We start from the raw sequence: 18,184 nt of genomic DNA, 5'->3' as shown, positions 1-18,184 counted from the left end.
ATGCAGGTCACAAGGGAAGAAGTTTGTGCTAAAATCGATTCATAAACACACAATAGCTGCTTTCAGGTTCTGGTTGGAGTACAGTAAATACAGTAAATAACACCTGAGTTGCTGCACGCGAGAGAGCCATTAAAGTAATAAATAGGACTGTGATGAAAAGTTTTTTCAGTGGTGCTAGAATCGCACGATGTGACATAAAAGCCTTATTAACTACAGATGACAAAAGAAACAGTACAGGAGAAAAGGTGTCAAATAAATGAACTAACACGTCCATGAACATGTCTGCAGCAGCTGCACTTTACTCCACTTGGTTCTTGTAGCTCTGAAAAAAACGTTTTTTAAATGGCTACCAAATGATGCTTTCAGCTGAACACAATCTGTTTTGGATATGTTTAGTGGCAGGACTTGTGTCAATGAGTCACACAGACTTATTGATACACTCACTTTCTGAATTACACTTCCTAATCACAGTGGAGGTTCAATGTGTAAGTCTGTGCCTCCTTCAAAATACATTTATAGATGGTGAAATCTGAAAACAATATGTAATATGCATGCATGCTGCATTCATTTTAGTGTTTTTATTGTTCTCAATATTCATAAAATTCATAGATTCCTGTTGATTTAGTGGTATTTTGTGAACATGGGCACAGAACAGGGCAGAAACAGCCAACGTGTGAGCACAGAGGCCTTCCACTGCTTCCTATACCCCAATGGCCCCTCTACGATATTCCCCCCTGTAAACGCAGATCGCATAGCAACAAAGGCCTATGTCTGGCTGTTGTCTCTTACCATCGCTTGAATGCCCCTTCCACATGCATGTATGTGCGTGCACGTGCATTGCCGTCATCAACACCTCCGCCTACTCCCTCAATCCTATACGCGCATCTACCTTTCCACCTTACATGCATCACACCCCCAAAGCCTCAATCCTCAACACCACTGTCATTCCATAATATTCATGGGTCGTCCATTCCCTCTGCCCCCCCCCCCCCCCATGTGCACACAGCTCACCGCCCACTCTGCCACCCCCACTTCCCTGCCTGACAACACTGCTGCCCGCCATCCCATAATATTCATGCACACACTCTACACACATTCATACACAGCAGTGCATTCAGCTCTTTGTTGGCAGAGACGCCTGAGCAATGTGAGCGTGCTCGTGCACAGCAGTCATGTCTCTGCCTGATATGATTATTCCATCTGGACTGCTGAGGCAGGTAGCCCTCAAGTGCAGAGACGTAACAAGGAGAGAACAAAAGGTGGTGGATCACATTTCTATCTCTAATGACCTTTGGGGGAGTGGCGGCGTTGGTCATGAAGCCCAGAGTCACCCTGAGGCAGTCGCCTCTGAATGAGGCCAATCATCCATCCCATGGTCAGCATCACTAGACAAGTGAGATCAGTTCAGAGATGCCTCACCTCTCAGTCTCCTAAAGTCTGCTGCTGATTCCCGTCACAACTGGGGGGCTGCTATTCATCTACGTGTATATCTATACATTTATTCAGACGGTGCAACCTGGACAGTCATTCAGTACTGGTTCATTTCAGCATGATAAAGCGTCCACAAAATGGTGGAAAAAATATTGATAAAAAAAAAAGAAGAAGAGGGCAAGTTATTTACGAGTGAGGAGGTGAGGGCATGAGCACAACAGAGGCGCCGGACATGACAGCGGCCAGCTCATCACCATGGCGTTGCTGTGGGAGACAGCGGAAGACGTCACTTGTAGAAACAGGGGACACAAAGGAGGAATACGACATGAGCAGAACAAAAAAAGGAGGGAAGGGGGCTCAGAAGAAACCTGTGTTTGCAGATACAGACAGGGGGAAATGTGTGTGTGAGGGTGTGTGTGTATGGGGTGATAATTTACTCAGGAACTGGGTGTCAGGGAGTTCAGGTAAATGGGTCAAGAAATCTTGGACGGGGATGGAGCAGTAAATAAGTTTCATGAGGTGACATGCTCAAAATTAACTACCGTATTGGTCTCTGGGATAAAAGAACTTGTCAGGTTTCATTGAGTAAATTACATCACCATCACTGGCTACAGAAGATACAGAATACCCATAAAGTAATAGTAACTCAGTTTGGTATACACATTATTTAAGGTAGTAGATAAATCCACTGCAATTAAAATAGAGTAAAAACTAAATTGACCGAAATTTGTGAGTATTTAAATAGCTTTATACAGACAGAGTAGGCCTCTGACTGTTAAAGTTATTTTACGTAACAATTTAAATCACACATTCACTTGCTACAAAGTCTAGTAGTCACGTAGTTATTTGGCAAATGCTTTTATCCAAAGCAAATTACAAATGAGGTACAAGGCAAGCAAAAGCTCTACGTCAAGGCGAAAACATTAAAGCAAAGTGCTAAAGGAAGAAATGTTTCTGTTTCATAAAGTTCTCCTAACAACTTTCTGGTTGTGTCAGCACTTGTGTGAAATAACAGAGAAGTAATACACTTGACTATTCATCCAACTAAACAAAAATTATTTATCAAATTAAGAAAAAGAAAATACTTTTCTTAGTAGTTAGTTAGTTTAAGTGATTCTCTGTAATGTTAAATCACCTGCTGCTCAAAGAAAATACACAAAAGTGAGAAAGCCATCAAGTAAACTGTAAAGACTGCACTTGAATTGAATAACTAATCACACATTTGCAGTAAATATTGTTATGTATTTATTTATGTCTGTACCTCAGTGTCACACTGGGCATTAACAAAGCACTGCAATTTAGCCTCCCTACTGAAATATTAAATCCACACAAGTATTGTCAGTACATTTCTTTTTGCCCAAATGTATATTTCACAAACCTGCTTTGTTATTTTACAGCTTTTTCTTAAGACCAGTGTAACACCCCTCTGCTCTCGCCTTACGCCCTCTTTTCCTTCCTATCCTGTGATTTATTTGCCTCAGTTCCAATATTTGTCGGCAGTGTGTTTTTTTCCCCTTGTCTAAATGTCACCCCTTCTTCTAAGACAATATAGGGAGTGGGAGAGAGGCAGAACGAGAGGGCAAATGTAGGGGAGATGGGGATTGGGAGGGGGGGACTCGTAAAATCAGCAACAAAGTTTGGGAAAATTAAACATTAGGTAAGACAGGTTCTCACGTGCATGTAGGTACATGTGGAAACTGAAATGCTGTGTCATAGTTTTTCATGAGAGCGTTTTGCAGGACGTCCCATGGATTAATATAATTGATTATTTACATGAAAGTCTACAGTTTGTGTTTTAATGAGGGATTTAGGGTTTCTCTACAGCAAAAGCGCTCTAGTACACACATGCGTACATCCATACATGCTTTAGGAAACAACAGGAATACGCATATAACACATGAACTCAAGGCAACACATTAGTGATAATGATTTAGAAGACTGCAGCCCTGTGTCTCCAGTGCAGACTCAGATGTTAGGTCTCATGCCAAACAAACACAATAGAGGACATGCTTACACTCTTGCTAATTACGCCGTGCAACTACTATCCTTTACCAAAGCGTCCTCCTCCCCTCCCTCTGCATCACTCCACACCCTGGATCACGCCTGTCCTCTCTCTCCCACCCGCGCTCCCTACCTCCTTTATAACCCATCACTCCCATCTCATTGCTCTCACTCATTCTTGCTGTTTCCACCTGATTTGGATGCATTTGTTTTCTCGAGACTGAACTGCTCACATAATGTCATTGGGCTTGGACTTGTACTAGGACGTGTGGATTTTAAGTTTTGATTTTGCGGTAGATTTTAGCAGCAATTAAGCAAAATTAAATTGGAGATGTGGATTTATTTTGTACCTAAAAGGATCAGTTTTGCTTGTAGTTTGTAAATCATTCCTGTGAGCATGGTTTAGCTGTCATTGACAGCACTAGAGAGGAACCTGATGAACAACTTTGCTGAGTACTATTTGGACAAAATTCAGTCAGACAAAAAGGAAGGGTAACTGGAGATTGCAGGCCTATGAACTGGTAAGAACTAGTGTCACTCTTTGAAACTGGAAGGACATTTAAACTGGGGTCTGCAGGAAAAAAATATGTTAAATTGAACATTTGTACAGCATTGTACCTGTCTTTCTGTACAAAACCTGAATAATAAACTGTTTGTAGTGTTTCTCATAAACACAACTTCTAAAGCTGCAAAGAGTGCAAACTTTAACACTGGAAAATGAAACTTAATGATTATTTGTGGAGCAGGGTGGTTAATGATTCCAACAGAACATTTGTCATTAATCTGTTAACTTGTCACTTCAACAGACATGAGGGGATTATCCCCAAACTCTGGACCAAACCAAACATACCAACACATACAAACGGACAGACCGCATCAACTGTGTAGACGGGCAGCGCGCCGTCCAAAGATCTAGCCCGACGCACGGAGACGGACAGACAGACAGTCTGATGCCAACTGTCTCTACTGTCAATCTCACGGCACCATTCCTCCTCCTGTTGCTATGGGCAACCCTCCCCACCATGGCAACCAACTGGCTGTAAGTCTTATGTGCGAGGGAGGAAGAGAAAGAGGGAGTTTGTTTGTCATGCTATAACTTTTAAAACATGGTGACATGTCTCTAAATCTCTTTCAGTTGCTCGCCCTTCTTTCTTTGTCTTTCTCCTGGTGACCTTTTCTCTTTTCTTTCTCTCTGTCTTCACTGTGCTTTCTCAGTCTTCTTGCTCTGGTCTTGTTTCCGTCCTCTCTAAAACTTTGTCATTGATTCTTCATCATTCAGCCTCTGTGCTCTTCGTCTTTCACTCACACCTGGTGTTTAATTATGCAGCTCCTTGCTTTCTCCCGCAACACCTGCTATAAGTCACCATATCACTCTCCACCTTTTTGCCACAGCTCCCTGGCGAGGCTGCCTCACTCCAGGCCCGTGTCCGGTGCTGCCCCATGTGCACGGCTGAGAGGACTCACCCCAGGTCAGGTGGGGGTGTGCAGGGCACAGGGGGAGGTCATGGAATCCGTACGCAAGGCAGCCGAGATGGTTATAGAAGAGGTATGGACAGACACAACAATTTTCAGGGTTATGACCTGCACACAATGTTATTATATGATTGTCACAATCACCAGTTTCATGACCTATAGTTGTGACTGTCTAACTCAGTGCCAGCACCAGTTCAGGAATCGCCGTTGGAACTGTTCCACCACCCCACGTGGGATCAATGTATTTGGCAGAGTCATGAACCAAGGTACACCCATCACTGAACTTATGTCATGGCTACCTGTTGGAAAATCTAAATACTCAGCGATCCTCAAATGCCCTTCAAATGATTTTCCCGCAACGTGTGCTTTATTTTGGATTCAGGCACTCGTGAGGCGGCCTTTGTGCATGCTTTGTCCTCTGCAGCTGTGGCAGTGGCTGTGACCCGAGCCTGCACCCGCGGGGAACTGGAGAGGTGTGGCTGTGACAGGAAGGTCAGGGGGGTGAGCCCAGAGGGTGAGTCTGGATTCTGTTGCCTGAAAATGTAAGGGGTAAATCTACACTGAGTCGCACATAGCACATAACTGCTGTTCCAGTGTGTTCACATTGAATTCTAAGTACATTAATTGATGTGGCAAAAAGTATTTTACCCTCACTTGTCACAGGCAAAACATCCATGAGGATGATGCCATATGTATCACAGAGTAGGTGCTGATAACTCCAATGTGTGACTCATTGTAGATTTATGCTTTAATGTCCAAAAATTGTGCACTTGCTTCATGGCTACAATAATGCATGCAAACTGATTTGTTTCTCTGACGCACAACAGGTTTTCAGTGGTCAGGGTGCAGTGACAACCTGTCCTATGGTGTGGCTTTCTCCCAAACATTTGTGGATGAACCAGAACGAGCCAAGGGGCTGTCAGCAGGACGCCCACTAATGAATCTCCATAATAACGAGGCTGGTCGGAAGGTTGGTACAACACTTGTAAAACGTGTATTGCAGCTCTATTAACTATGAGAACAGAGTGAATCTGCTCCTCTAACAGTGGATTCATTGTCCTTTTGTCCTCAGGCCATCCTTCACAACATGCAGGTAGAGTGTAAGTGCCATGGCGTCTCGGGCTCCTGTGAGTTGAGGACTTGCTGGAAGGTCATGCCTCCATTCAGACGTGTCGGCGTTGTGCTCAAGGAACGCTTTGATGGAGCCACAGAGGTATTAGAACGCTGCTTCAGCTCACTACAAAGTTCCATAAATGGAAGAGGATACTTCATGAGAAACATCACAACCTTATCCAAAACCTTGAAAATGTCCACAATCAGACTTCCAACACCATCTTGTCCTTAGGTCCGTCTGACTCGAATAGGATCCAGAACAGCACTGCTTCCTCGTGACCCCCAGGTCAAACCCCCTGCTGCCAGAGACCTCGTGTACCTTTCACCCTCTCCGGATTTCTGCCATCTTGACCCTGACAACGGTATCCCTGGGACTGCTGGGAGGAGATGCAATGGTAAGATCAATGGCAGAAAAGGCAAACAAGTTTCCGACTTATCAAATCAGTTACAGAAAATGATGTTGCTTTCTTCCAACACACCCCAGGAACCTCTCGGCTGGCACCAGATGGCTGTGAGCTGGTGTGTTGCGGGCCAGGATACAGAGCGGGCCGGGCTGAGGTGGTACAGCGCTGCTCTTGCAAGTTTTCCTGGTGTTGCTCAGTCCGCTGCCAGCAGTGCAAGAACACAGTGACCATTCACACCTGCAGAGTATAAGATGGCCCAAACAAAACCAAGCTGACTAAGGAGGAAACACCAGAGTAAACCATGAGACAAATGCACCAGAACACAAGACAAATTAAGGATACCAGAAACTCTGGCCAAAGGTCGGCCTTAATTAACACATTTTCAATCTGTGAGGTTAGAGTTTAGTTTCAGTCTTCTGTTTTAAAAGCTGTAAAGTTAGACCACATGCAGAAACAAAGTTTCAACAATGCATAAGTACAGAAAAACAAAAACACTTTCACTTCTTATTCAACTTATTTAACATGACAATGAAAATACAGGAACAGACATGCACACGCACTCAGCACTTAATCCCACTCTAAACTGACCATGCTTTTTAAAGATGAATTTAACTGGAACTAACATGGAAACACTGCAGATGTTTTTTATTTTATGCAAACTATTTGCATTGTATCATAGACTAGCAGGTCTTGGAGCATTTACTGTATTTATATCTTCTCTGTTCTGATTTATTTATTTGTATATCTTCACTTCAGCCTCCAGCAATGGCATCTTAAGCAGCAACAATAACTTCTACTTACATCAGTGTCTGCCTTGTATGTTGTCCCTCACCTTCATCTCTTCTGTGTGTTACAGCACAATCAGTGCTTGTAGGTCTGTTCAAGAAATCTAATAAATACAGTAGTTTATCTAAAAAAATTTTTTTTATTGTCTCATTGACCAAATACATCTAAGGTAGTCTCATCAGAAAATCCTGACTAAGGTTAGCTGCTTGCTTTTCCAGACTGTGCATGAACAAAACGCATATTTGTAGGACACATTGACAGGGCTGTTTCACTGGACATTAAAAACTCATATTTTGATCTCTCTCAGCACATGCACAAGAACCCAGGTGGTATGATGCTGATCAACATTTCTGCGAACTGCAGAGTGATAAAGACGGTGTGTAGTGTAGCATACAAGATGTGAATCTTGCTAATGCACCAGCGAAAGGCAAGGAAGCAGATTCATAGTTAACATAAACAAGACAGATTTCAAAGTAATCAAGTATCAACCTTCCTTTGTAAAGAAGGAAACTGTATATTTCTGTATATTTGTTAAGCCTTAAGGATGAAAAAATGTGTTTTAGTGAGAAACATTGATCATGATCATGAGAAGAACTTCACCCAACACCTTTGTTAATAAAATTATCTGTTATGGTTTGTTGTACATTTAGCTTTCACACTCAAACATACAAAACAATTGCTACTTTACTTGACATTAACTTTATTAAAAATATTCTGTGATTGCAAACACCCAAAAATTTACTGGCAAAGTTTTTAATCTCTATCAAAATTTAAACATTACAAATATTACATCTTTATTTGTTATATTATCAACCACTCGATGTTGGTAGGCCAGCAATAAAAAACAAAACAGAAAGTCAAGTTTCAAAATGAGTAACTGCTAAAAAATGTCCCAAAACAGTCAGAGAATTAATACAATATACACAAAAAGAATAATACAGAAATTCATAAGTTTGCAATTCGTGAAAATGCACTTGGCCTCTGAGAAAAAGTCTCAACCATCTGGAAGATAATAATCATTCCAGACAGCTACTGTTATTTGGAGTGATAATAAATCTCTTTTGCTTTCACTATTCAATCCAAGTGGGTCAGAAAGACAGCAAATACCACTTCACATTAAGTTTTTCTTTTGAACGTGCTACCAAAGGTCACAAAAACACTTAATGTTAAATGTAACTGTGTTTCCCCGGACGCATTTCCATACACCGGGTTTAAAAGAAGTGAAACACAGAAGAGACTAAAAACAGCAACATTTATGAATCTTTCTTAAAAAAAAAAAAAAAAAACAGTGACAGGCAGGGAGGCCCGCCCCACCTGAATATTTGTAAAAGAATAAAAAAAAAAAACAAACACTGCAATTATTAAAAGCTTTCCTAGGAGATAGTTGACTCTTATTGCATTTACTGTATGCTGAAGTTTTGCTCCTCAGCCTTTATCAAAGTTAATTTTGAAGGCACAATCAGTGTATACGCGTGTTACAATACATCTCAGTGGCACCTCTCTTGCCCCCTAGTTTTGTCCTTGTTTCATAATAGCCATTGATGTTTCTGATGTCTTGATTTACCCCACCTATGTTTTTTAGGCCGTTACATGTCTCGCTGTTGTTGTTCATTTATAGCAGAACACATTTTCTCTTAGTTTTGGTCTCAGGAGGCTCCAAGGCTGCCAGGATGGCCTCATCAAACACGTTCTTTAGCCCTCGCTGGTTGAAGATGAGACAAAACAAGAGTGAGACAAAGACATTTAGCTTCATTGTTAATTGGTTTAACAAATATGTTGCTTTCAGTTTAAAATCATGTGAAATTTTGACAAACACCTGTGTCAGAGCAGAGCACTCCACGTATTTGACTGCCTTGAGCTCACGCACTAGCTTCTCTCCGCTCTCAGGATATAGGGGGCGTTGTTTGTTCTTTGCCAGCTTTTCAATTGTGTTGCTGTCCTCCCGCAGATCGACCTGTGTGCCCACTAACAAGAAGGGTGTGCGTGGGCAGTGGTGAGAAATCTCCGGAACCCACTGGAAAAGAAAAGAATAAAGTCACATTTTCTACCTTTTAGGACCTTAATAAATCCTTCACAGTTTTGTGTTATTGAACAAAATGTGCCTACAGTGCCAAATATCAGATTTTCAAGTACTAAAAGTTAGCATCAGTTTTCTAATCCGATCAATAATAGTGCTTTCTGATCAGACAGTTACTGTTTCATATTAAAATTGTACAAAATTTCATTTCTGCAAAGACAGTAGGTACAGTAGAGATTACTCAAACTGTCGACTGACAGAAATTTATTTGGCAACTATTGTGATAATTAGTTCAACATCTAAGGCAAAAGACAAAAAGTTCAGTTTCTCAAACCTGAGGATTTTTTAAGTTTTGTGTGAAGTGACAGTAAACAGAACAAATGCATTGTTCATTCTATGTGATGTTTTAATGACTAACATTAAGAAAATCATTAATTAATTCATTATACTCCAGAACTTTTGCAGTCAACATCATATTTTCTCCAATCAGTAAGAAAAATATTTAAAAACTAACCTTCTCTTTGACGTTTTCAAAAGATGAAGGGGAGACGACAGAAAAACAAACAAGGAATACATCAGTCTGTGGATAGCTGAGAGGACGCAGCCTGTCATAATCCTCCTGACCTAAGACAAACAAGAGAAACAGGAAAGGTTATTACTGATTGATATTGAACTGAAAAGAGAGTTTTTTTTTTTAAGACTTTTATTTTACCTGCTGTGTCAAAAAGACCGAGTGTGTAGGGTTCCCCCCCAATCATCACAGTCACTGCATAATTGTCAAAAACCTTTGAGCAGAGAATAAAAAAACATACAAAAACTAAGAAAACATTATAAGGAAAGTATTTTTACACAGCCTGTTTAAAACATACAGCACTAAACACAATGTAATGTTTACATCGTCTTACCGTAGGCACATATTCCGAGGGGAACTTGTTGGTTGTGTAGGAGATCAGTAAGCAGGTCTTTCCTACTGCACCATCTCCCACCACTACACATTTTATAGTCTGCATCTGCAAGGAAAATGAGAAATTACTAAATGAAGAAGACAAGACAGTCAGTCAGACACTAAGAGAGGAAGTAACACATAAGTACTCTAAATATTATCAACGCAGTAATGTTGTGAATGGCTTTATACAAAGCAACTGACTCAACATTCACAGTATCTGGTTTGCAATATTGACAATAACCAATTTAATGACGAGATATGTTGTATGTAACTACAATATTTCAGTACTGTACTTACATAAGGTTGTCAGATACCAGACTTTTTATTGTCTCATAAAATCTACTATTTATATGTTATTAAATTAGTAAATATTTGTATTCAGTTTAATATGTTTCATACATAACACATTATGAACTTACAGTCAATGGCCAGTTTATCAGGCACACCCAATTAAAACTACAGCAGCCTTATACAACAACCCTGCAATAGATTCCTCTTTCATGATTAACATAATTTATATTTTTTGCTTTTTAAAGAGTTGTAAGAACTTAATATAATTTTGCATTATGCTGACCAGTGTGCTGTTTTTCAGTCCAGCCTAGTTGATATAAATGAGGTGGATAAAATAAAGAAACACCTGTCATGTCTTGTTGTGCATATCTTGTTGTGCATGTCTTGCGCAATATTTAAGAAACTAATATCTTTATGTTGTGTAATAAGCAGCTATTAAGACTCCAAATCACATTGAGTGTTACCAGTAAAGATTATTTTACATTATAAAATATTGTAAATTTATCAATGAATGGATTAGTCTTTAAAATGTCAGGAAAATGTCTCAACAGTGCCTAATGTGAGTCTCTAATTGTTTGTTTCAACAGTACATTTAGTCAGTCGTGTTATAAAACAGAAGAAATAGAACAATAATAGAAATTAGAATTAAAAAATCTGCCAGAGAAAAAAAGGTCTGATTTTTAAAATGGCTGCAGGATTATTTTTCTGTAAATCTACTAATCACCTAGATGGGTGCTGGAAAGACGACCAGTTATGCCAATATCGAATACAGAGCTCATTCTGGTATTAATAATGTAATTTGAAAGTTAAAAAGGTTTAAATATAGCATATATACACTTTTGTTGTATTCTGATACATCAATTGATTGTATTATCCTTAATATTATAGTCTATGAGGAGAAAGCAAAGTTGTCATAAACTGAAAAATAAAACCAGTGGCATTAAATGGGAAAAATCTCCATATTATTCTTTACAGGTTTGTTACTGCATGTACGAGCAAAAGTTTATTGATGATACTGAATCACTTCCGCATAAGCAGCATAGCAAACACGTTAAAGAAAAGACGGCCTATATGCCCAATGTAATTCAGAAGCGGATACTAAGACTTCCGCTAAATAAGCAGTTCATCGGATAAACTTATCTGAAAACTGCTAAAACTTTAAACTCAAACAGTTTGAACTTGACATAAAATATACCTCTACTTAACATAAAACGAGCAGTAAGTGCTGGTAATTTCGAGCCAACTTGTGATTATTAAGTGACTGCTAAAGCTCTGATTGATTAAGTTTTACAGTGCCTGACAACTGTCAAATTAAAATCTAACTTAGCTGATTGTAACAACCAGCTACAGAATAATCTATGACGATAATTAGATTAGACGATTATAACAACTTCATTAACTAGACTCATGTTAGCCAGTTTTAAATCAGGTTAATGGTTAGAAAACTTTTAACACGCATTTATCCACAAAGTAAACAAGCTCTTCCTCTCGGTTAAAACTTTACACTGTTAAGACGACTCTCTTACATGTGCCACACGGTGTAAAAAAGCAAAAATATAGATGTTTTAGACTATTTCACTAACTCTACTCACCGTTTTTCTTGAGACAGGTTAGGCGTTGGTTACATCCGGGTTTGAGGGTCGAATTACTTTAAGCGCATGCGCATAAGAGATGAACGTCAGGCACAGGTGACGAATATAAACAGCGCCGTCTGCTGGAAACAATCTGTCTGATTATCCATCCATCTATCTATCTATCTATCTATCTGATTATCTATCTATCTATCTATCTATCTATCTATCTATCTATCTATCTATCTGTCTATCTATCTATCTATCTATCTATCTATCTATCTATCTATCTATCTATCTATCTATCTATCTATCTGTCTATCTATCTATCTATCTATCTATCTATCTATCTGTCTATCTATCTATCTATCTATCTATCTATCTATCTATCTATCTATCTATCTATCTATCTATCTATCTATCTATCTGTCTATCTATCTATCTATCTGTCTGTCTATCTATCTATCTATCTATCTATCTGTCTATCTATCTATCTATCTATCTATCTATCTGATTATCTATCTATCTATCTATCTATCTATCTATCTATCTATCTATCTGATTATCTATCTATCTATCTATCTATCTATCTATCTATCTATCTATCTATCTATCTATCTATCTATCTATCTATCTATCGGATTATCTATTTATCTGCTTATCTATCTATCTATGTATCTATCTATCTATCTATTTATCTATCTGTCTGTCTGTCTATCTATCTGTCTGTCTATCTGTCTGTCTGTCTATCTGTCTGTCTGTCTATTTCGTGAACTTAAAAAAAATATATATACCAAAGTGTGGACTGTACAAAATGTTGGACTCCCTTCTAGTCTTCCCTTAAAGTTTTCTGAACTGACTGACATCTTTCAAAATGAAAATGAAAATAATGGTAAACAGCAGTGCAAGAATGTATTCTTCTTCTTCTTATTATTATTATATTATTATTATTATCAGTTATTTAACACTTCACCTTTTCATCTAATCTACACATTACTTTCAAATTACAGTGTTTATCTTCTCTTTAAAAAAGTGCTGCCCCTATGTAAAAATCCGGCACCTTATTCCTGCTGATTCCAGATCAATGTCTTGTCTTTTAAGAGTACAGTTTTTCACGAAAAAACAAGCTCAAGTAATCTAGTTTTAATTTTGTTTCCTGTGTTTTTAAGAGATATTAAACAAATTTCTGTTGTAGCAACTGTAATGATTTTTTAAATCACCTATCTTTTTTATTTTCGTAAATAAACTTTATTGTGAAAAACTCCCTGTAAAATAATTATTTTGAAAAATAAAGATACCGGAAGTCCCCGTTGTTAGCTCTGATGCTAACTTGTTAGCAGTAGCGGTCCTCCGTGTGTATGTATGGTGCTTCTCTTTGTCAAAGGACTGACTTCCGTTTTAATTTTTGTTCCAGGTTTCTGGAATTTACTGTCAAGTGAGACTCTGATCTGTTTGTCTCTTTCATAAACGGTAGCAGTGTTTTAGCATTTTCGTGACAGTGTTACTCAAAGGACCTCCGTTTCATCTCTCTTGTAGTTTTATCCAATATTCTGTTTTCATTCTTGAACAACTCGACTGTTTACCTAGCTAGCTGGCTAGCATCAGCCAGCTGAGTTAAATCAGCTAGCATGTTTCGGTTTTTGAATGACGTTGACGACGACCCGTTCATGATGTAAGTACTGACAATTATTACATTTTGTAAAGACACTGTTTCGCCGTGTTAAACACGAGGTGAAACATCGATTTGCTGGCTTATTGAGGTATATTTTTCCTCTGGATGAAGCAGGTACCTTACGTTACTCTAGCCAGCTGTGGGGGGGCCTAACGTTACAGTGATCCACCATGTTGGATAGACAATAGCAAAAAATCTGACAGAGATCAACAGCATTTCTAATCATGTAGTGTTGTGTAGTTAAATGAGCAGCTAACAGCTTTTTATAGAAGTACTTGTTGTTTCTCAAATAACGTTACAGCTCGTATCATGTTCGTTACAGTCCACTTAGAGCTTTTTTTGAGATTTTTCTAATGACAATTGAAGGCTTTTCTAGTAGCTCTGTCCAGAAAATCCTTATATAAGTTAGGATACATCCCATTTTATGTGAAATGAATAAAAGTGGAAATTATTGTATCATCCTATTTACTAAATACTACACACTGTATTGTGTTTTAGGCAGTAAAACTAAATAAATTAATTTATTAAAATGATTGGCATGGGCAGTTCTTACTTATTTACTTTATTTTAATTTATTTATTTATAATTTATTTAGTTTACTGGACTTTGAATAAACATTTTTGTAGACTTTTTTTTTTTTTTTTTTTGCTTTTAAACAGCATTTATTTTCTGGACATTTGTTTAAAGTTACCTGGTGGATAGGTTGGTCCCAGCATCTAGGAGAACATGCACACAATGTGGATTTAGTCTGACTTACTGTGGGGCAGAAAACTTTAATCCACATCAATGTTTGGTAAATGTGCCAGGTGCTAATTTGCTGCTAATTTGCTCCTATCATCCCAGAATGTGCTGTAGTCTATGGTCCTAGTCCATCCAAAAATGACAAGCAATAAAAAGCATTTAACAATCAGACAAGCAAAACAGACTAAAAACGTAGTAATCCATCAAGACATCAGAACACTAATGACTACACGTCTGGGTAGCTTATTGCATGTATATTGTGCAGCTCCTTATTTTCGTAAGGTACATTATTCTAGAGGGTTGCTGCTCCGTTAGAAAACGCTGATTGCCCAGTTATGCTGCATCTGACTGGAACAATTCAATTTCCTCTGGAAACTGCATTTGTTTCTGTGAATGTGCTGTCCAAAAACAAAGCATCTCTGCTTTGGATGTGAAGAAGGATGTGCCATCAGTAACAGTCTCTGAAGTTGTTTCCTAATTACTCTGGCTCTATGTTTGGGGTCATTGATGTGGCACAAAGTGAAATTGGGACAGATCAGACAAATCCCTGGTGGTAGTGTGTGCTTAAATCTGATCCTTTTGCACAATACTTCATATAAATTTCCATTTCAACTGAAGCTGAAGCAAATGATCCTTGTAGATTGTTGCAAAATTTATGATTAGTTTCAAATAATTAATTTTGATTGATAAACAGCTTAAAGAACTAACTGATTATCAGAAGTGCAGTTGATTCATTTTGTATTAGTAATAATTTTAACACTGCCCTTGAGATACTAACTAATACTACATACATATTTTGATGAAAGCTGAAAACGTTAGGTGAATAAATCATAGTGTATGAGGAAACAGCTGTGCAGGCCAATTAAACTTGGGCTCAGTTGGCAAGAGGAGGTTGAGAAACTCCTGGGTGATCTGTTACATCCTCTTTTATTTCCCTCCTACTATCATTTACAGTTTTTTGTAGTTTACAGCTTTATTTAATCAGTCAAAAAAAGTCATGAATATCTTTATTTCTTCTAGGGATCCATTTGCAGCTCATAGGCAGCAGATGAGGAGCATGTTTGGACCATTTGCTATGGACCCTTTTGCTCTTGCCCCTCAGATGCAGCCACAGCGTGTACCACGCAGACAGGTAACAGCACCCTGTATCCATAAGCTGTAATTGTATTTTGTGTGTGTGTGTATGTGTGTGTGTGTGTGTGTGTGTTCACATTGGTGTAAAATATTTCTTAATATATTTTGACTTTTGATGTGCACTTTCTCTCTAGGCTGGTCCACTCACCCCCTTTGGCATGATGGGAATGGTGCGTTATTTCTTTGACCTCTTTCTTTAACTGAGTACAACCATGTGTCAAGACATGTGTTTTGTAATGGAGATTACAAAATACATTTTGCACTCAGTTTATACTTCATACTGAACTGAATTTGAATTGAATTTAATTGTTTTCTCAGGGTGGTGGGTTTATGGACATGTTTGGCATGATGGGAGAAATGATGGAAAATATGGTGAGTGATTTATATATCTCCTTAAAACATACCAATTAATTACCCTCATCAACGCAACATGTTTGAACAGAACTTATCTCACCTTTCTTTTACTGTTTACCTTGTAGGAGCGAATGTCCGGTTCACCAAACTGTCAGACGTTTTCCTCCTCAACAGTCATCTCCTACTCCTCTTTAGACACAGGAGCTCCTAAAGTTTATCAGCAGACCAGTGAAACGAGAACAGGACCTGGAGGGGTGAGGTTACTTACATACACTTACATAGTTTAAAGGTTTTTAAAGGATAACTGTGCAGGTAGGGAGTGCTTCATACTACCTGACCTAACTACTTATTGAAGAGAAGCCTTCATGTCTTGTCAATCTGTGCATGACATGATATGGCCAGTACACATAGTGACAAAAAATAGATCGTGAACAGTATAACTAACAAGCTAATACAAAAATTCAATATTCTCAAAATTTGTGTTAATGCATAGTGCAGTATTCAACTTTTAAACTTTAGTAAACTGAGGTGCTTCTCATCTCAGATTCGTGAAACGCGGCAGTCAATGAGGGACAGTGACAGCGGGCTGGAGCGTATGGCCATCGGCCACCACATTGGGGATCGTTCGCACGTAGTGGCAAGATCACGAAATCGCCGCACAGGAGACCGCGAGGAACGACAAGATTTCATTAATCTCGATGAGAGTGAGTCCCTTTAATAATGCTACGTGTAGCAACTGACAGTTTCTGTAAAATGAGAAATGTTTTGGGTGATCCTGAAACTTTCCTCTTTCTGTTCTTACTAGCTGAGGCTGCAGCATTTGATGAGGAGTGGAGGAGGGAGGCAGGAAGATATGTCCCCCCGAATGCCCGGGCGCTGGAGTACGGACGAGATCGACGGGCAGGAGGCCAACAGCTGGCTCTTCCTGCTCCTCCTAGCTCAACAACCCCACCAGGCCATCGACATGAATCCCCCAGACACCGTCAGCCACATTCCCGCCCACGTTACGACTGGTGAAAAGGTAAGAGGTAACTGGCAAAGCTCAGTCAAGCCTGGCCAAAGCTTATTGTACAAACCTGCAGTTTTATTGCATTTTGCAGTTTTTAGATGGATCTAATGAACTGTGTCACACTGAACAGTTTTGAGACATGCCAGCTTGTGTTCTGAATGTCTTGTGAATTTTAGCCCTGCGATGTGAATGCAAGAGGGGCAAAATATGAAAGTCTACAACCTGTGTCATCTGTTTGTAAAACTCTAATATTTACCTGTAGATATGAGTTGTTACAGAATTGGTTCCTCAGTGTTTTGTACTGTCACCACATTTTGTTTTTGGACAACTCTCACAGTACGATATAGAAGCATCATTTTAGATTAACAACCATTGTTCATATTTGGTTAAAACAGATGCTTAGTTGTCATGTGACAGCTCTGTTCATTCAATCTGTTTTTCTGTCCTTTGTAATTTGTCGTTGACAAACAGCTCACTGTTCCTGCAGGTGTCACACCTGATGCAGTGACCAGATGGAAGGAGGTGAGGGAAGATCTCCCTGATGCTGTGAACCACGCTGAAGACGGAAGTTGAAAATCTTCACAACTGCCCATTCTAAATGTTTGACTGGACTGTCTATACATAAGCAACATATTATACACACACACACACACACACACGCAACATTCACAGTTAAACATCTCTACTGTTACATACAAAACACACGACACAAAGTGCTACTCTTGTGCAAACATGGGTATAACTACACTTACTTTATATATACTCATTCTCGAAACTTGACATGTTTTTGCCCACTGCACTTAAGTGCTACAGTATACAGTAAATCTGCTGTACAGTCCATTTTATGTTTGTGAAGACACTCGTGTGTCGGTGAATTGAATTGTATACTATTAACTAATTAATCTAACTAAATAAAGGTTAATTAAACATTGTTAGATAATTGCCAAATGTGTCTGTTGATTGCATGACTTAGATTAGTGCTTTGTTTTTTTTACAGACTGGCATCATAGAACTTTGAAGTGATGAATATATGTAACAAAATAACAGATACAGCTTTCAAGTGATGCATTTTTTTCCCCACTGCTTGTATATGTATTTGGACGCTCCCTTGTCCGTGTTCCACCGTGTCTCCAGATCATGTGACATCCAGATGGAGCTCACCAAGCGGAGCAGCCAATGAAAAACCTTTCTTGTTTGACAAATCGTTCTCGTAGCAGGCTTCCTGCATGCCTCTTTCTGTA

General features: G+C 39.0%; 3 protein-coding genes across 4 annotated transcripts; 2 read left to right on the top strand and 1 right to left on the bottom strand.

Annotated features, from left to right (window-relative positions):
- The first annotated feature begins 4,382 nt into the window (after positions 1–4,382).
- On the top strand, positions 4,383–6,719 carry wnt4b (wingless-type MMTV integration site family, member 4b). The gene is made up of 8 exons (XM_026370618.1): positions 4,383–4,471; positions 4,825–4,978; positions 5,087–5,171; positions 5,288–5,419; positions 5,733–5,875; positions 5,978–6,118; positions 6,251–6,413; positions 6,503–6,719. Exons 1-8 carry the CDS (start codon positions 4,383–4,385, stop codon positions 6,670–6,672), a joined length of 1,077 nt encoding a protein of 358 aa, XP_026226403.1. The 3' UTR covers positions 6,673–6,719.
- A 1,172-nt stretch (positions 6,720–7,891) lies between these two features.
- On the bottom strand, positions 7,892–12,118 carry cdc42l (cell division cycle 42, like). The gene is made up of 6 exons (XM_026370652.1): positions 12,055–12,118; positions 10,131–10,235; positions 9,938–10,010; positions 9,740–9,849; positions 9,025–9,222; positions 7,892–8,910 (listed from the first exon to the last, which is right to left on the bottom strand). The coding sequence occupies exons 2-6, from the start codon at positions 10,233–10,235 to the stop codon at positions 8,821–8,823; spliced, it is 576 nt and encodes a 191-aa protein (XP_026226437.1). The 5' UTR covers positions 12,055–12,118; the 3' UTR covers positions 7,892–8,820.
- A 1,245-nt stretch (positions 12,119–13,363) lies between these two features.
- Positions 13,364–17,878, top strand: mlf2 (myeloid leukemia factor 2). 2 transcript variants are annotated; one of them, XM_026370635.1, is made up of 8 exons: positions 13,364–13,705; positions 15,467–15,578; positions 15,715–15,750; positions 15,899–15,952; positions 16,060–16,188; positions 16,479–16,638; positions 16,740–16,955; positions 17,431–17,878. In XM_026370635.1, the coding sequence occupies exons 1-7, from the start codon at positions 13,662–13,664 to the stop codon at positions 16,949–16,951; spliced, it is 747 nt and encodes a 248-aa protein (XP_026226420.1). In that variant the 5' UTR covers positions 13,364–13,661; the 3' UTR covers positions 16,952–16,955; positions 17,431–17,878. The 2 variants fall into 2 exon arrangements, with proteins under 2 accessions (XP_026226420.1, XP_026226421.1); XM_026370636.1 differs by having other exon boundaries at positions 13,662–13,705; positions 17,415–17,878.
- Positions 17,879–18,184: the final 306 nt, after the last annotated feature.

Source organism: Anabas testudineus, chromosome 16 (assembly GCF_900324465.2).
Source record: "Anabas testudineus chromosome 16, fAnaTes1.2, whole genome shotgun sequence".
NCBI lineage: Eukaryota > Metazoa > Chordata > Actinopteri > Anabantiformes > Anabantidae > Anabas > Anabas testudineus.
This window is presented reverse-complemented; position numbering and strand designations above follow the sequence as displayed.